Source organism: Girardinichthys multiradiatus, chromosome 6 (assembly GCF_021462225.1).
Source record: "Girardinichthys multiradiatus isolate DD_20200921_A chromosome 6, DD_fGirMul_XY1, whole genome shotgun sequence".
Taxonomy (NCBI): Eukaryota; Metazoa; Chordata; class Actinopteri; order Cyprinodontiformes; family Goodeidae; genus Girardinichthys; species Girardinichthys multiradiatus.
Window position 1 is genome coordinate 33,974,351 of NC_061799.1, and position 15,982 is coordinate 33,990,332.

The 15,982-nt window shown below is 40.0% G+C and overlaps 1 protein-coding gene across 5 annotated transcripts in view; it reads left to right on the forward strand.

Annotated features, from left to right (window-relative positions):
• Positions 1-8,651: 8,651 nt before the first annotated feature.
• LOC124869628 (guanine nucleotide exchange factor VAV3-like) overlaps positions 8,652-15,982 on the forward strand; it is a 79,632-nt gene continuing 72,301 nt past the window's right edge. For all 5 annotated transcript variants that reach the window (XM_047367586.1, XM_047367588.1, XM_047367589.1 and 2 more), the window contains exons 1-2: positions 8,652-9,031; positions 13,253-13,369. In XM_047367586.1, coding sequence (XP_047223542.1) covers positions 8,828-9,031; positions 13,253-13,369 — 321 coding nt within the window. In that variant the 5' untranslated portion in view covers positions 8,652-8,827. The remainder of the gene's footprint in view (positions 9,032-13,252; positions 13,370-15,982) is intronic.

Here is a 15,982-nt window from a genome sequence, read left to right on the forward strand (position 1 = left end):
TACCTTTATATACCCCTCGCTGCTATGCAGTACACATACACAATCATTCTATCTGTGGATATCTCCCCAGCAACCATATAACCTCATATCCAAATAAGGAGTACTTCTGGTTCTTCTCTTATAACAAACGTATCCTGCCTTGTCTCTAGCCTCTCTGTGCGCTGTTCTCCCCTGTCTTCTTCTCCCCCATCAGTGATTCCTTGTCCTTCACTAATTTATGACTTTGGACTCTCTACTTCCCTCCCCAAGGACCTTGCACTTTCTATGCTTCACTCCCTAAGCTTGACCCCCCCATGCTCTATGTACACATGCCAGTTACACACAGAGATAGTTAATATTACACACATAAATAGTTTATATTCTACACCTCAAATGATGCTTGTTGGGGCCATCCATTTTGGTCGCACATTTTGACGCACGCAGCTCAACAGACGTCGCAGCTCTGAAGTCACTGGGAGCATAAACCAGCTGACATGCAGAGTTTCGTTGCCATTTCCCACCTGTCTCACAGGACAGCGCAACGGAGGCGCATATCTGGAGAGATAAAAGCTCGCAGGCGAACGTTTGCTCCACAAGGCCATTCCCGGAAGAGCTTGAAAGCTGGAAATCTGTCTGATACGAGAAGATCAGGAGATTTATTTACCGATCAAAGACCACGCCGACACCCGGCGCAGGTGGAAACCTACAGAGGTTCTATGTCCAAGGAGATGAGTTTTCTTCCTTGTATAATGCAGTCGACTAACGGTTTATCTTTTCCCTTCCTGGACGGATGAGAAATTACAGTTTTTTTTCTTTAATTTGATCACGGACGCGTGGTCCCCCTCCCCTCCTTTTTCAGCAGACCTGATCCATCCTCAATCGGTGGAAAGCAGAAATCAACTTCAAAGTAATTTCGTTCTTTTCATAGTAAACCGGATAGGTGCATTTAGAGGTCTGGGCGGGATGAGGTAGTTAAGGTGATGTAGGATCACCTGTAGTTAATCTCAGGTATTAACTTGTTGCATGCAATACTGATTGAATTATGTTATGCTGAGCTGTGTTTTGATTTGGTGCACAAGGCTGCTGAATTGTGCGTGGTTAATGTTTTGTCCGGCTAATCTCAAATCAGCCAGGAGTTAGAAGTTGGACTTTTAAAAGTTTTCATTCAAAGCAACTGCTGTCTGGGCCTCGCCCGACCACTCTTTGTTCCAGTTTTATTGGTGGAGATTTTCCACTGAGTTCCCGCCTCAGAGTTTTATGACCTTTTGTCAAGATTTTGGGCAATCAGCTGATAGTGGCTAAAGGGGCGTGGCCCCACCATTTCATCAGCTGATCGCTGCAATCGAGACATCAGCACAACAGGAGGACTTCCACCCAAATTACACATTTTGTCCATAAAACTACTGGTTTGATCTTCATAGACACTGTGATGGAAATTCTTGCAGTAAGCATTCCAAAGTGTATGACCTTTGGGTTACCTCACTCCTGTGAACATCTGTGTTAGAGGAGGAAGCTGTAAAAGCCATTATCAGAAGTTTAATGGTTAAGGACATTTGTTACGGTGATGCCTCGGGGAGAGTAGATGGTTGTTCCTAGGTAACCTTCTCACCTCTGAACCCGAGAAGGGTATGGGGTCGTAAAACACAGACTTTTTGAAGTTGAGATAACACTGTCATGTTCTGGTATAAATACTGTGTGTAAATGTTGTTATGGGCTCTATTTCACTGACTAACCTCAGTGTCAGGGTCTTCAAACGCTTTGAATAAAACTTATAAAGACAAAGTCCGGATTTTCTCTTGTTATGAGTCAACTTCTACCCACTTTGATAAGAGAATTCCACAACAATTTTAGCGTCACGAACAGGATCTAACGTGCCAGAGGAGACCGCAGGAGGGGACACGGATGCCTGGCCAGCCTGAGAGTTGTTCTCAGTCCACTTCCATTTTACGGAGGGGAGTTCTGGTGCCCGCCTGCGGCTTCTGGCCGATTTGATCCGAACAATTTGTCGTCAAATATATCTGGGTGAGAAGTTGCTCTGTATGATATAATGTATATTATTATTTTTTATTACACATTAACCATCATCTCCTAACTAATTAATTAGGTTCCAGAGTTGCGAGTGGGAGGACATCAGCTGAGTGCCCGGTTACCCTGCAAAAGGAATGGCAAGGAGGTTCTCATTGGTAACAATGGGATAAAGCAAAACACAGGGTTTTGCGGGTGGTTTTTAGCAATTTTCTACACCTCATAAAGGAGAAAAACCAGTGGGCAGATGTGCCGCTGAACAGGTAAAAAAAAATGGTTCCGGAACCTTGAGGCATCAGGGGTGTCTCCTTCTTCATACTCTGATTTATAAAATAATGAAAGGAAAACGTGGGGATGATTGTGTTAAATGTGCTTTAATTTGGAAGATAAGTTTGGTTTTTCACAACATGGAAGTTTGAGTGTAAATAAGTTAAATAGTTTAAATAGTTTCAAGTAAAACAGTTGATGGAAAAAATTTTAAAAAACATAAGGAAAAGATTAAAAAGCACAGAGTGCATCAATTAAGGGGTTAAAGAGTTAAAACTTTCCTGAAGGAAGTTTTGTTTGTCTTAAATATTGCGATCAGTCGGAAAAGAAGGTAAAAGTGAAAAGGGACATTAGAGAGTCGAAAATAAAGTTGTTTTAGAAAGGAGTATAGTTCATGTTATGAAAGGAAGTGACAGGCAGGGGGACAACTGACTGACTGACTGATAATATTTCTTTGTGCAAAATCTGAACCTATACTAAACTTTTCTTCTGCCTCTCTCACACACAAATACACACATATATGGGATTTGAGTTCAACATCTGCGTTTTTGAGTCTGGATTTTAGAAACCTGCCCTTCTCCATGGCTACTCCGCCAGAGACGCTTCTCCAGCACGGCCTGAAAGAGAGAGATCTGCCTTCCTGCTTGTTGAATATCGCAGTGTGACTTTCTACAAAAAAAAAAAAAAAAAACGAAACTCAAAAGAAGTCTGGACCCTCTGAGATGGACAACGATCCATGCTGTTTGCAAGAGCCAGAAGAGCGATACACTGGATTTATATTGAAAGCATCGTATGCGGGCAGAAGAGAAACCGGAGCAAAGTTTCTTCTTTCTCCCTCCTGGAGAAGTTAAAATGGACAAAGAATGATTGAATGTCTCACCAACAGACCTGGGAAGGGCCTGGTTGTTTTTTTTTTTTTTTGGACTGATAGAGGACTGTGTGCCATGACAGTCTGACTCTGGAGCGATTTAGAAACTGATGGGGGTAACGTACAAACGCACACACATTTGCATAAATCTTTTCCTATTTTCTGCAATGAAGAACGCTTATTAACCGCTGCTCATGTGATGCTTGCTTGACGTTGACAGATATAGCGGGTTAAAATATTATTTTAGGGTTAGAAAAGTATCTTTAAAAGGGTGATAACTTAACTCATTTGATACTTTCCAGTTAATTCTTTTAGAGAAACAAGTTCGCTTTCGTCGTGGAATATTCAGGGTCAATTATTATAGTTATTAAAAGTTATTAAAAGCAGAGGAAGTTACAACATCTCCAAAACTCAGCAGTAACCAAGTGTTTCTATGTTATTCTCAGGACAGATCTCATGAAGGAGCATTTTTTAAAACCCAGCGCATGCGTAAAACCTGATGGGTTTCTCCTTCAGGTATTATTTTCTGTTGTCAGAGTTTGTATCCCATAAATCTAATGGGTAGAGACCTCATTAAAACAGGCTTAGTTCTCCTGCAGATGGTCTTCATACAGTCTCTGACACAGTACTTACAGTTTGGTGCAGTTTTTGTCCGCAAGTGCTAACTGACGCTTATGGAAAGTACAAATTCATTGTTTTTCACAGCAGCTGCTGGGAAGAGGTTACAGGTCCTTCTCAAAAAATTAGCATATTGTGATAAAGTTCATTATTTTCTATAATGTAATGATGAAAATTTAATATTCATATATTTTAGATTCATTGCACATTAACTGAAATATTTCAGGTCTTTTATTGTCTTAATACGGATGATTTTGGCATACAGCTCATGAAAACCCAAACTTCTTATCTCACAAAATTAGCATATTTCATCCGACCAATAAAAGAAAAGTGTTTTTAATACAAAAAACGTCAACCTTCAAATAATCATGTACAGTTATGCACTCAATACTTGGTCGGGAATACTTTTGCAGAAATTACTGCTTCAATGCAGCGTGGGATGGAGGCAATCAGCCTGTGGCACTGCTGAGGTCTTATGGAGGCCCAGGATGCTTCGATAGCGGCCTTTAGCTCATCCAGAGTGTTGGGTCTTGAGTCTCTCAACGTTCTCTTCACAATATCCCACAGATTCTCTATGGGGTTCAGGTCAGGAGAGTTGGCAGGCCAATTGAGCACAGTGATACCATGGTCAGTAAACCATTTACCAGTGGTTTTGGCACTGTGAGCAGGTGCCAGGTCGTGCTGAAAAATGAAATCTTCATCTCCATAAAGCTTTTCAGCAGATGGAAGCATGAAGTGCTCCAAAATCTCCTGATAGCTAGCTGCATTGACTCTGCCCTTGATAAAACACAGTGGACCAACACCAGCAGCTGACACGGCACCCCAGACCATCACTGACTGTGGGTACTTGACACTGGACTTCTGGCATTTTGGCATTTCCTTCTCCCCAGTCTTCCTCCAGACTCTGGCACCTTGATTTCTGAATGACATGCAGAATTTGCTTTCATCCGAAAAAAGTGCTTTGGACCACTGAGCAACAGTCCAGTGCTGCTTCTCTGTAGCCCAGGACAGGCGCTTCTGCTGCTGTTTCTGGTTCAAAAGTGGCTTGACCTGGGGAATGCGGCACCTGTAGCCCATTTCCTGCACACGCCTGTGCACGGTGGCTCTGGATGTTTCTACTCCAGACTCAGTCCACTGCTTCCGCCGGTCCCCCAAGGTCTGGAATCGGCCCTTCTCCACAATCTTCCTCAGGGTCCGGTCACCTCTTCTCATTGTGCAGCGTTTTCTGCCACACTTTTTCCTTCCCACAGACTTCCCACTGAGGTGCCTTGATACAGCACTCTGGGAACAGCCTATTCGTTCAGAAATTTCTTTCTGTGTCTTACCCTCTTGCTTGAGGGTGTCAATAGTGGCCTTCTGGACAACAGTCAGGTCGGCAGTCTTACCCATGATTGGGGTTTTGAGTGATGAACCAGGCTGGGAGTTTTAAAGGCCTCTTTTGCAGGTGTTTAGAGTTAACTCGTTGATTCAGATGATTAGGTTCATAGCTCGTTTAGAGACCCTTTTAATGATATGCTAATTTTGTGAGATAGGAATTTTGGGTTTTCATGAGCTGTATGCCAAAATCATCCGTATTAAGACAATAAAAGACCTGAAATATTTCAGTTAGTGTGCAATGAATCTAAAATATATGAATGTTAAATTTTCATCATGACATTATGGAAAATAATGAACTTTATCACAATATGCTAATTTTTTGAGAAAGACCTGTATTTGTAAGTAATGATTTTTGGTTAAGAAAACATTTTTTTCAAATTATGATTTTAAATTATAATTCTTGATGTATATTAATTAATCAATAGTCATAATCCTTACATGCTGAAATAAAAATGTCTTTCAAAAGTAGCCATAACCCTTAAATGTTTTCAAATTTTGTCACATAAAATCACAGACTTCAATATTTTATTTGACAGATCAACACACAAGAGTGCATAGTTATCAAATGGATGGAATCAACTCGCTCCGATCTTCAACAAGTCACTGGAGACGTGTGAGGTCCCCTCCTGCCTCAAATGATCTACTATCATCCGGGTCCCTAAGAAACCCACCATGCTAGGATTAAATGACTACAGGCCTGTAGCCCTGATGTCTGTTGTCAAGAATCCTTTGAGCGCCTGGTGTTGAAGCACCTGAAAGACATCATAGACCCCTTGCTGAAACCCCTGCAATTTGCTTACCGAGCAAACAGGTCGGCAGATGATGCTGTTAACTTAGGTCTACACTTCATCCTGCAACACCTTGACCGTCCAGGGACGTACGCCAGGATCCTGTTTGTAGACTTCAGCTCGGCCTTCAACACCATCATACCAGACATCCTCCACCAGAAGCTCACCCAGCTCAACGTCCCAGCCTCCACCTGTCAGTGGATCAACAGCTTCCTGACGGACCCTGGTGCCCCTCAGGGGTGTGTTCTATCCCCACTCCTCTTCTCCCTGTACACAAATGACTGCACCTCAGCGGAGTCGTCCATGAAACTCCTGAAGTTTGCAGACGACACCACTGTCATTGGTCTGATCCAGGACAGTGATGAGTCTGCATACAGACAGCAGGTGGATCGGCTGATACACTGGTGCGGTCAGAACTACTTGGAACTCAACCCACTCAAGACTGTGGAAATGGTGGTAGACTTTCGGAGAACACCACCCCCATACACCCCCCTTACCATCCTCAACAACACTGTATCGGCCGTGGACCACTTCAGGTTCTTAGGAACCACCATCTCTGAGGACCTGAGATGGTCTTCACACATAGACACTGTTTGAAAGAAGGCCCAGCAGAGACTGTACTTCCTGAGGCAACTCAAGAAGTACAACCTTCCACAGGAGCTGCTGGTCATCTTCTACACTGCCATCATTCAGTCTGTCCTGTCTTCATCCATCTCAGTGTGGTTTGGCTCATCCACAAAACAGGACAGGTCCAGACTGCAACGAATAATCAGGACTGCAGAAAGAATAATCAGGACTGACCTTCCCTCTATCCAGGACTTATACAGGTCTAGGGTCAGAAAAAGAGCTGCAAAAATCTCTGCAGACCCCACACATCCTGCACATAAACTGTTTAGCGTTTTACCTTCAGGCCGCTGCTACAGAGCACTGTTCACTAAAACCAGCCGCCACGGAGACAGTTTATTCCCCCAGGCTGTTTCTCTGATGAACATTTAATACAACAGCATACAGATGTTGCAAATGCACCTTTTTATTTATATATGTGTATATACAGGGGTTGGACAATGAAACTGAAACACCTGTCATTTTAGTGTGGGAGGTTTCATGGCTAAATTGGACCAGCCTGGTAGCCAGTCTTCATTGATTGCACATTGCACCAGTAAGAGCAGAGTGTGAAGGTTCAATTAGCAGGGTAAGAGCACAGTTTTGCTCTTACCCTGTGTTTTGGAAGTGTGAGTCAGGAAACGTTTTCCTCCACCAGGATCCCGTAGTGACCTGGCCACTATCCTGCAAGAAGAATGGCTTAAAATCCCTCTGACCACTGTGCAGGACTTGTATATGTCATTCCCAAGACGAATTGACGCTGTATTGGCCGCAAAAGGAGGCCCTACACCATACTAATAAATTATTGTGGTCTAAAACCAGGTGTTTCAGTTTCATTGTCCAACCCCTGTATGTATATTCTTTAATGCAAAAAACAAAAACCAGAGAGCAAAGTGTACCGGAATCAAATTCTTTGTTTGTATGTCCGAACTTGGCAATAAAGCTGATTCTGAAAGGATATATGTTTTTAGAATTTGTTTTATGACTATGACCAACATGCTTGCCCCTGATTAAGAAAGTATTCAATGGCATGATGATACCACCACCATGTTTCCCTGAGGTGATGGTGTGTCCTCCATGGGTGAACTGTGAACAGTACATCTGATTGGTTTTCTTGCAACAATGGCTTTCTTCTTGCCACTCTTCCACAAAGACTGGATTTGTAAAGTGCACAACTAACAGTTTTAGAGTGAACAGATTCTCCCACCTGAGCTGTGAAACTCTGCAGCTCCTCCATAGTTACCTTGGGTCTGTTGGCTGCTTCTCTAGTTAGTGCTCACCTTTCCAGAATTGTTGGTTTAAGTGGATGACCATATGTCAGTAGGTTTGCATTTGTGCCATACTCGTGATTTTCAGTTGATGGATTGAACTTTGCTTCATGAGATGCTTAAGTACCTATTGTTTTATAATCTGATCCTGCATTTAACTTCTCCACAACGTTAAGCCTGACCTCTTTGCTGTACTCCTTGATTTTCATGATGATTCAATGTTGTTTTGAAGGACAGTTGTATTTATACTGAGGCATTTTGTATTTTCATCTGGGAACTATGCACTTCAGTATTTTTCTTCATTTTCCATTAATATTGAAAACAACTTGTTCCTGAATAAAGTGCTTCTTTCCCCCCATCATGTTTTTCTTTGTCCTAAATCCAGTTCTAAAAGTAGAAAAAAAAAACCCAGCATTCCTTAATTTTAAAATCAAATAAATTTGAATACAGCATATATATTTAGAAGTCTTGTTGAATAATTTATATTCTCCAAGGCTCAAGTAAACTTCACTGCTGTAAATGTAATTACACTTAAATAATTAAAAATCAACAAAATAATCTTGAATTAATAAATAAAATAAAAAATCAATAAAAATATGTTTTTTCACTTAAACTATTAATAGATAGATAGATAGATAGATAGATAGATAGATATATTTGTGAATTAGTGAACATAAGGAAACTGTGCAGCGCCTATTTTATTGAATTTGACGGGTTTATGTTGTTAACTCGCGTCAGAAGTTATACGTTTATACAAGACTTGCAACAAGAGAAGTAACGACGACTTCTGTGCAAATGTCTCAGAAGAAGGAAGGGGAAGTTTAGCCAGGCTGAGGGGGTTTCGCATCAGCCAACCGCCCCCGTTTGTTGCAGTTAGTCTCAAAATGCTGCAGCGACTCTGTCGTCCTTCCAGAGGCGATTCTGAAGTTCACGGACACGAGTGGACGACTGGAGGCGCAGTTTCTGTCATGACGCACAAGGATTTAAAGCAAGATCCAACTTTTTAACTGTATTTTCACGTTGGCCAGCTGATTATGGAGTACTGGAGGCAGTGTGCGATGTGGCTGATCGGCTGCAACGTGCTGCCGGCGAACCACCGGGTCACCGCGGATACGGCGCAGGTATTTGACCTGGCGCAGACCCTGCGGGACGGGGTGTTGCTGTGCCAGCTGCTAAACAACCTGAAGACCCACACCATCAACCTGAAGGAGATCAACCTGAGGCCGCAAATGTCCCAGGTACGCTGATCATCATTGTTAGTCTGCTTGTTGTTGTAACGCGCGCAAGGAAATGTGAAATTGGCAACTGAGCCAAACTAAAAGGAATCACACCAAAAAGCACCACTCAGACTAAATTTAAACCAATTAACTCAGTCTGGATACGTTTACATGATAAACATGTCATGTTTTAGAAGTGGTGGCCAGTTAGGGCCCAGTGATCATTTTTGGGATGTCACATGTCACCCCAAAACCAGAAAAAAGCAATAACTGAATTTTATTATGTTTTTTTTCCTTATTTACTCATTTATTGTTGGAATGGTAATTGGTGGAAATCCTTTTTTCTCTTTCCCCTTCACCCAAGATCAGTTACCTCAGTTAATTAGAATATCATTAAAAAGTTAATTTATTTCAGGAATTTAATTCAGTTAAATAAACCCTTATAGTCATTACACACACTACTTTTGAAAATTATGAAAAAACAGCAAATTAAAATCCAAAATTTAGATTGACAGAAAATTTAAACATTGATAAAATGAATCTTGCAGAAACGTGGGTCTATTGAATCATGGAGAAGAATGCTGACCTAACAGGTGTCCAGTTGACACCCTTCACATGGTGGTTACTAAAGTGTCTTAACTAAAGAAGCTGGCTGTTCACAGATTGTTGTATTAAAGGATATTCATAGAAAGTAAGGTGGAAGGAAAATGTGTGGTGGAGCAAAGCCTATTCAAAGATTAGACACATATACGAGTGGACATATCATAAAGAAGCTGGATAAACACAACTTCCAAAAAAGAAATATGCATATAAGACTATTAATCTATAACACAATACATAGATTGAAGACGAGGGGTTTTCAAAAAGCTTGTCACACCAGGCTCACTTAAATTGTCTAAATGTTCCACAGGAATAAACAAAATTCATATTGGGAGACTTTAATGTCTCATTTTGTTTTGTTATAGAGCAAAAATTAGCCTTCTTACACTGTAAAAAAAAAAAAAAAAAAGAACAGTTATCAGTTTGGTGTGACGTTTGGCTTTTTGCAAATAATGAAGACTTGTAGCTTTAGGCAACCATTTCCTTTTGGAACAAGCTAAATGCATCTTCTAAAGTTCTTTGGTGTTTTGCCAAACTGTCCTGAGACAAATGCATTCATTACCAGAATTGGTGTTGGCAGCTGCAGTTTAGTGGCTTAATTTATTTAACTCTCTAATTCATTAGTTGGAGATTTTTCCTTAGTACGTTAAACTCCTTACAGTCACTGGAGAGGTCTGATAAAATCCTGACTTTGATCCACCCGTTAGTCAGGAAACATGTGCAGTCTGGGCAGCAGCAGCATGTTTCCTTACGAAGCAAAAACTTTTAGACATACTGGGTGTGAAATAACTATTAAAAACATTGATGTTTTTCTAAGAAAAAACAAAAAAATTCAGTGTATGCTTGACTGTGTGTTTGTGGTCATTGTCTTGTTATCAAGAAAGTCCCAGTAAATTTCTCCATTCATCCTTGCAGTAGAGAGCGCTGCAACAACTATTTCTACTAGTTTTAGATGTTTCCGGAGCTCTCAGAAATGTTGCAAGGAGCACCTAGTCATAGTTGGTTTTGTGAGGAAAAGATGTTCTTTTCAATTATGAGTTATGGATCCAACATGAATATTCAGAATAGGGGTGGGAGAAAAAAAATGTTTTTGACGGATTTAGTTAGGCATCGTAAAAGGAAACACAAGGCAGTAGATCTAATAATAGCTTCCTAAGTTTCTTTCAAAAAGAAGAAAATAAAGCATTCAAGTTTTACATCAACGGCGGGGGGATTCATTCGAATTGAATTCCTTTTTAAGTGGAAAATTTATAAGATATATTTTCATGACCTAATTGTAATCCTTTTTATGAACTGCAGTGGTTGGTGTATGCTTGGTCAGTTCTGTCTACGTCCTTTTTATTTTCATTATAGACATTCAAAGTAAACCCAGAGTACAAAAGCCTGTAGCCTGCAGCTGTAGGCCATATGAGTATATGGTTAAGAGAGGCATGTGTGTCAGTGAGCTCCAGATTTTTAAGTGGCATTTTCATTGTTCTCCACTCTGCTAAGCTATGATTTATAGTAATGAAATGGGGACTTGAAGTGGAAAAAGAAAAGAAACAGGACAGTATGTTGTGAAGTAATTGTGTTCAGCTAAACATGGTGGTTTTGATGCAAAGTGATAGATAATCAATAAATCTTCTCCAATTTTTAGTATAATTTTGCCTCATCTCTTCATAAGTACACAAAGCAAATTCTAAACTAAAGATTTGTTTGCTGTACACAGAAACACCAATAAACCAAATATATATGTATACATACAATAAAGGGACAGAACCCTGATGCATATCAATAGCATAAAGGACCACTGAAACCGGCTGTTAAAGATTATTTCCCCCACAATCCTTCAGTCAGAATACTAAAAACATCAACCCACAATAGCTTTTTAAAGAGAAGTCACCAGATAGCCCATAGTTTCTCTGTTTTGCTTTATCTTATGTGTACAACAGACTGTGCACAAGAGCTGTGACTGTACTCAGAAGTATGAGGCTGCTGCTGGTGCAAAGCCATCGTGTTCAAGCACTTCCTCTGCAGAATACCAGGGCCCCAGGGGGCGGGGAAGTGATTACAGGCGTCTCCATGATAAGCTGATGAGATAAAAAGGAGCCTATCTGTTCTCAAGAATCTTCTAAGAATCTTCTCAGTCTTCTTTCAGAGTTATAGCATAATGACTTTTTAGATTAATTGCAGTTTGATATGCATTGGCAAATTTGTTTATTCATTATTTTTATTTAAATGAATACAATTCTTTTTATGAATGACACAAAAGGTGAATATGAACCATACCAAATTTGTGAACTTTTCTTTAAGTTATAAGTCATAACCATTAAAACGCTGTATTTCATAGAGCTGCCTACCCACTGACACGTAAATCCTGATAGAAAACGACACCTAAGGAGCGCATGGTTTTGGGTTTCATTTTATGCCGATATACTTTTAGTTTTTACTTTCAATTTGCAGAGAATGTGGATCAAGTTCACTATGGAGCTACTATAGGAGTAGCTTCGTATTTTCGGTGCTGTCATTGTAGTGATTATGTGATATTATGTGGGCTAAATAAAAAAAATATTTATTCGTTTCACCAAGAAACTGAAGATACACTTCAGTGACGGTGTTTTTGAATTTATGGTGTCCTGCAAAAAATAATCTTGCCCTTTTTCACATGTTTTCATGCTACACTCACAAACTTAGATGCATTTTGTGGGGATTTTTATGTAACAGACCAACACAAAGTAGAGCATAATTCATAAGTTGAAGGAAAATTATATAAAGCTTTCAAATTTTAAACAAACAAACAAACAAGCGTAGTGTGCATTTGTTTCATCAGCGTCCTTTACTTTTGACACCTCTGAATAAAATCCAGGGCAACTAAAAATGAGGGTCAAATAATATCAATGCCCTATATATGTAAAGATTTTATTCTGATTATTGCATCAGAACTTGAGCAACTACCTAAAGGATACTAAAGTGTGTAAGCACAAAGTTTAGTGACCTGATTAACATGAGAGAATTATAGAGGGAAATTGGTTTTCACATTGAGTGATGAGAGTCAAGAAGTTGAAGATGTCATCTAATTATTCGTGTGGTTCATGTTGTGAAAACCAAATATCTTAATTGTGGGGTTAATGTGAAGAAAGTCATCACACCACCCTCACCAAATAAGAGGAAACAAAACAATCTGTACTGTACTAAAACCAGGATTTTTACTATAATACCTGCCTGATTTAAGGTTTGTTTTAAACTATATTGAGTCCTGCTGAAACAGATTACCTTTATTTTAAATGATTATGTTGATTTTCTTTATTTCTCAGAGATGGTCCTTTCAAAGGACAGAATATCCATAGAAATGAAAAACGAAAGCTTTGAAAGCAACGTTATTCATAAAACTACTGAAACTGTGAGTTAAATGTAAAGTGTACAGTGAAACATTTCCCTGGTAATTGCTGTTGAGTTAAATGATGAGGACCCCAAATTTACTCAGAATTTTACATTTACAGTTTAAATAGCCGTCAAGAGTAAATGTAATTCTGGCACTGGGAAAGAGCCAGTTTGAGGGAATTAAGGTAATTTTCAAATAAATGCAAGAATATAGAAAAATGCTGTACTTTCAGAATTATTAATTATTAATGCTGAATGTCATTTTGTTTTTTCTTTTTTTAGTTCTTGTGCTTGAAGAACATCAGGACCTTCCTGTCTTCTTGCTGTGATGTGTTTGGGATGAAGAAAAGTGACTTATTTGAAGCCTTTGACCTTTTTGATGTCAGAGATTTTGGAAAGGTAAGCCACCCACTCATCAGTCTATCTGTCTGCTGCTGCATCACTGAGCAGATCTGTGTCCGAAGCATGAAGAGTTCAACTTCCCTATGTTCTTGTAGCACCTCTCAAGCGATTTACACATTTCAATGTGCTTTACAAGACAAAGCATGACATGCAGATTCAACAGTAACAGTTTCTAAAGTTAATTTGCATTAAAAGACAAATGTCTAAATTAAGAATATAAATAGGAAAGGTTGTAAATGGCCATTACTATACAATAAGTAATGACTTTTTTTCCTGTAACTTAGTATCCATAGTCGCTATAAATAGTTAGGGAACATGCTATTGAGATCCACAGCATATTCATGAAGACACGAAGGAAGACACAATAGGTTCTGTATTGTTATTTGTATATTTTTTGCAAGGCTTTACTTGTCCGATACATGCATTTAGAGATTGTAGGGTGGAGTGAAGGGACCTTTAAAAACTTTATCTTCAAAGAATTATATGCTTTTTTGTTCATGTTTTAAAATACAATTGAATTGAAGCAAGAGAAAAATCCACACTCCAGGTATTATGCATCATTTATATCCTTATGTCCAAAACGTTCACCTCCTCAGTTAGATGATCTATATATATATTCCCGGCCAGAGGTCTTTCTGCATGGAGTTTGCATGTTCTCCCCGTGCATGCGTGGGTTCTCACCGGGTACTCCGGCTTCCTCCCACAGTCCAAAGACATGCCTGTTAGGTTAATTGGTCACTCTAAAATTGCCCTTAGGTGTATGAATGAGTGTGTGCTTGGTTGTTTGTGTGTTGCCCTGTGATGGACGATGGACTGGCGACTTGTCCAGGGTGTACCCTGCCTCTTGCCCATAGACTGCTGGAGATAGGCACCAGCTCCCCCACGACCCACTATGGAATAAGCGGTAGAAAATGACTGACTGACTATATATATATATATATATATATATAGTATATTCAAAAAATAAAAGGGAACACTTAAACAACACAATATAACACCAAGTAAATCAAACTTCTGTGAAATCAAACTGTCCACTTAGGAAGCAACACTGATTGACAATCAATTTCACATGTTGTTGTGCAAATGGAATAGACAACAGGGGGAAATCTCCATCAGGCCACAAACGTGCATGTGTCTGCACAAACAGTTAGAAACCGACTCCATGAGGATGGTATGAAGGCCTGACGTCTGCAAATGGGGTTGTGCTCACAGCTCAACACCGTGCTGGACGGTTGGCATTTGCCAGAGAACACCAGGATTGGCAAATTCGCCACTGGTGCCCTGTGCTCTTCACAGATGAAAGCAGGTTCACACTGAGCACATGTGACAGATGTGACAGAGTCTGGAGACACCGTGGAGAGCAATCTGCTGCCTGCAACATCCTTCAGCATGACCAGTTTGGCAGTGGGTCAGTAATGGTGTGGAGTGGCATTTCTTCGGAGGGACGCACGGCCCTCCATGTGCTCGCCAGAGGTAGCCTGACTGTCATTAGGTACCGAGATGAGATCCTCAGACCCCATGTGAGACCATATGTTGGTGCGGTTGGCCCTGGGTTCCTCCTAATGCAGGACAATGCTAGACCTCATGTGGTTGGAGTGTGTCAGCAGTTCCTGCAAGATGAGGACATTGAAGCTATGGACTGGCCCGCCCGTTCCCCAGACCTGAATCTGATTGAGCACATCTGGGACATCATGTCTCGCTCCATCCACCAACGTCACGTTGCACCACAGACTGTCCAGGAGTTGGCAGATGCTTTAGTCCAGGTCTGGGAGGAGATCCCTCTGGAGACCATCTGCTGTCTCATCAGGAGCATGTCCAGGCGTTGTAGGGAGGTCATACAGACACATGGAGGCCACACACAATACTGAGCCTCATTTTGACTTGTTTTAAGGACATTACATCAAAGTTGGATCAGCCTGTAGTGTGTTTTTCCACTTTAATTTTGTGTGTGACTCCAAATCCAGGCCTCCATTGGTTAATAAATTTGATTTCCATTGATGATTTTTGTGTGATTTTGTTGTCAGCACATTCAACGTTGTACAGAACAAAGTATTCAATGAGAATATTTCATTCATTCAGATCTAGGATGTGTTATTTGAGTGTCCCCTTTATTTTTTTGAGCAGTGTATGTATATAATGACATAATGCAAGAAAAGGGCCAAGCGGATGAGCCTAAATAATGATTTTTTTGTACATATAATTTAGATATGACTAAAGTTTTATTTTATTTTTACTTAGATTGGGACTTATTGTGAGTACTTCTTTACTTTCTATACTAATTGGCAACATCTGATAGGATAAAGCACTTGAACTGAATCTTCCTAAAACATTTGCTTCCGTATTTACAGAATACAGATTATAAATCAATATAGTTTGGAGACCGTATCGTATGAAAAGGAGCTTTAGGTACCCATGTAAGCATCATGATGGTAATACATAATAATTAGATTTTTTTTGTGTTGTCTTTTAGTTTGTCATATTTCATTTATATTTGAGTATTATTTACTGACCTTTATCAGACAGTTGAGATAATAGATTAAAACATTTTTATTCACCCCATTGTTTAGGAAACCTTAGAGGAGATTATGTGCAACAGTCAGGTGTAAATGT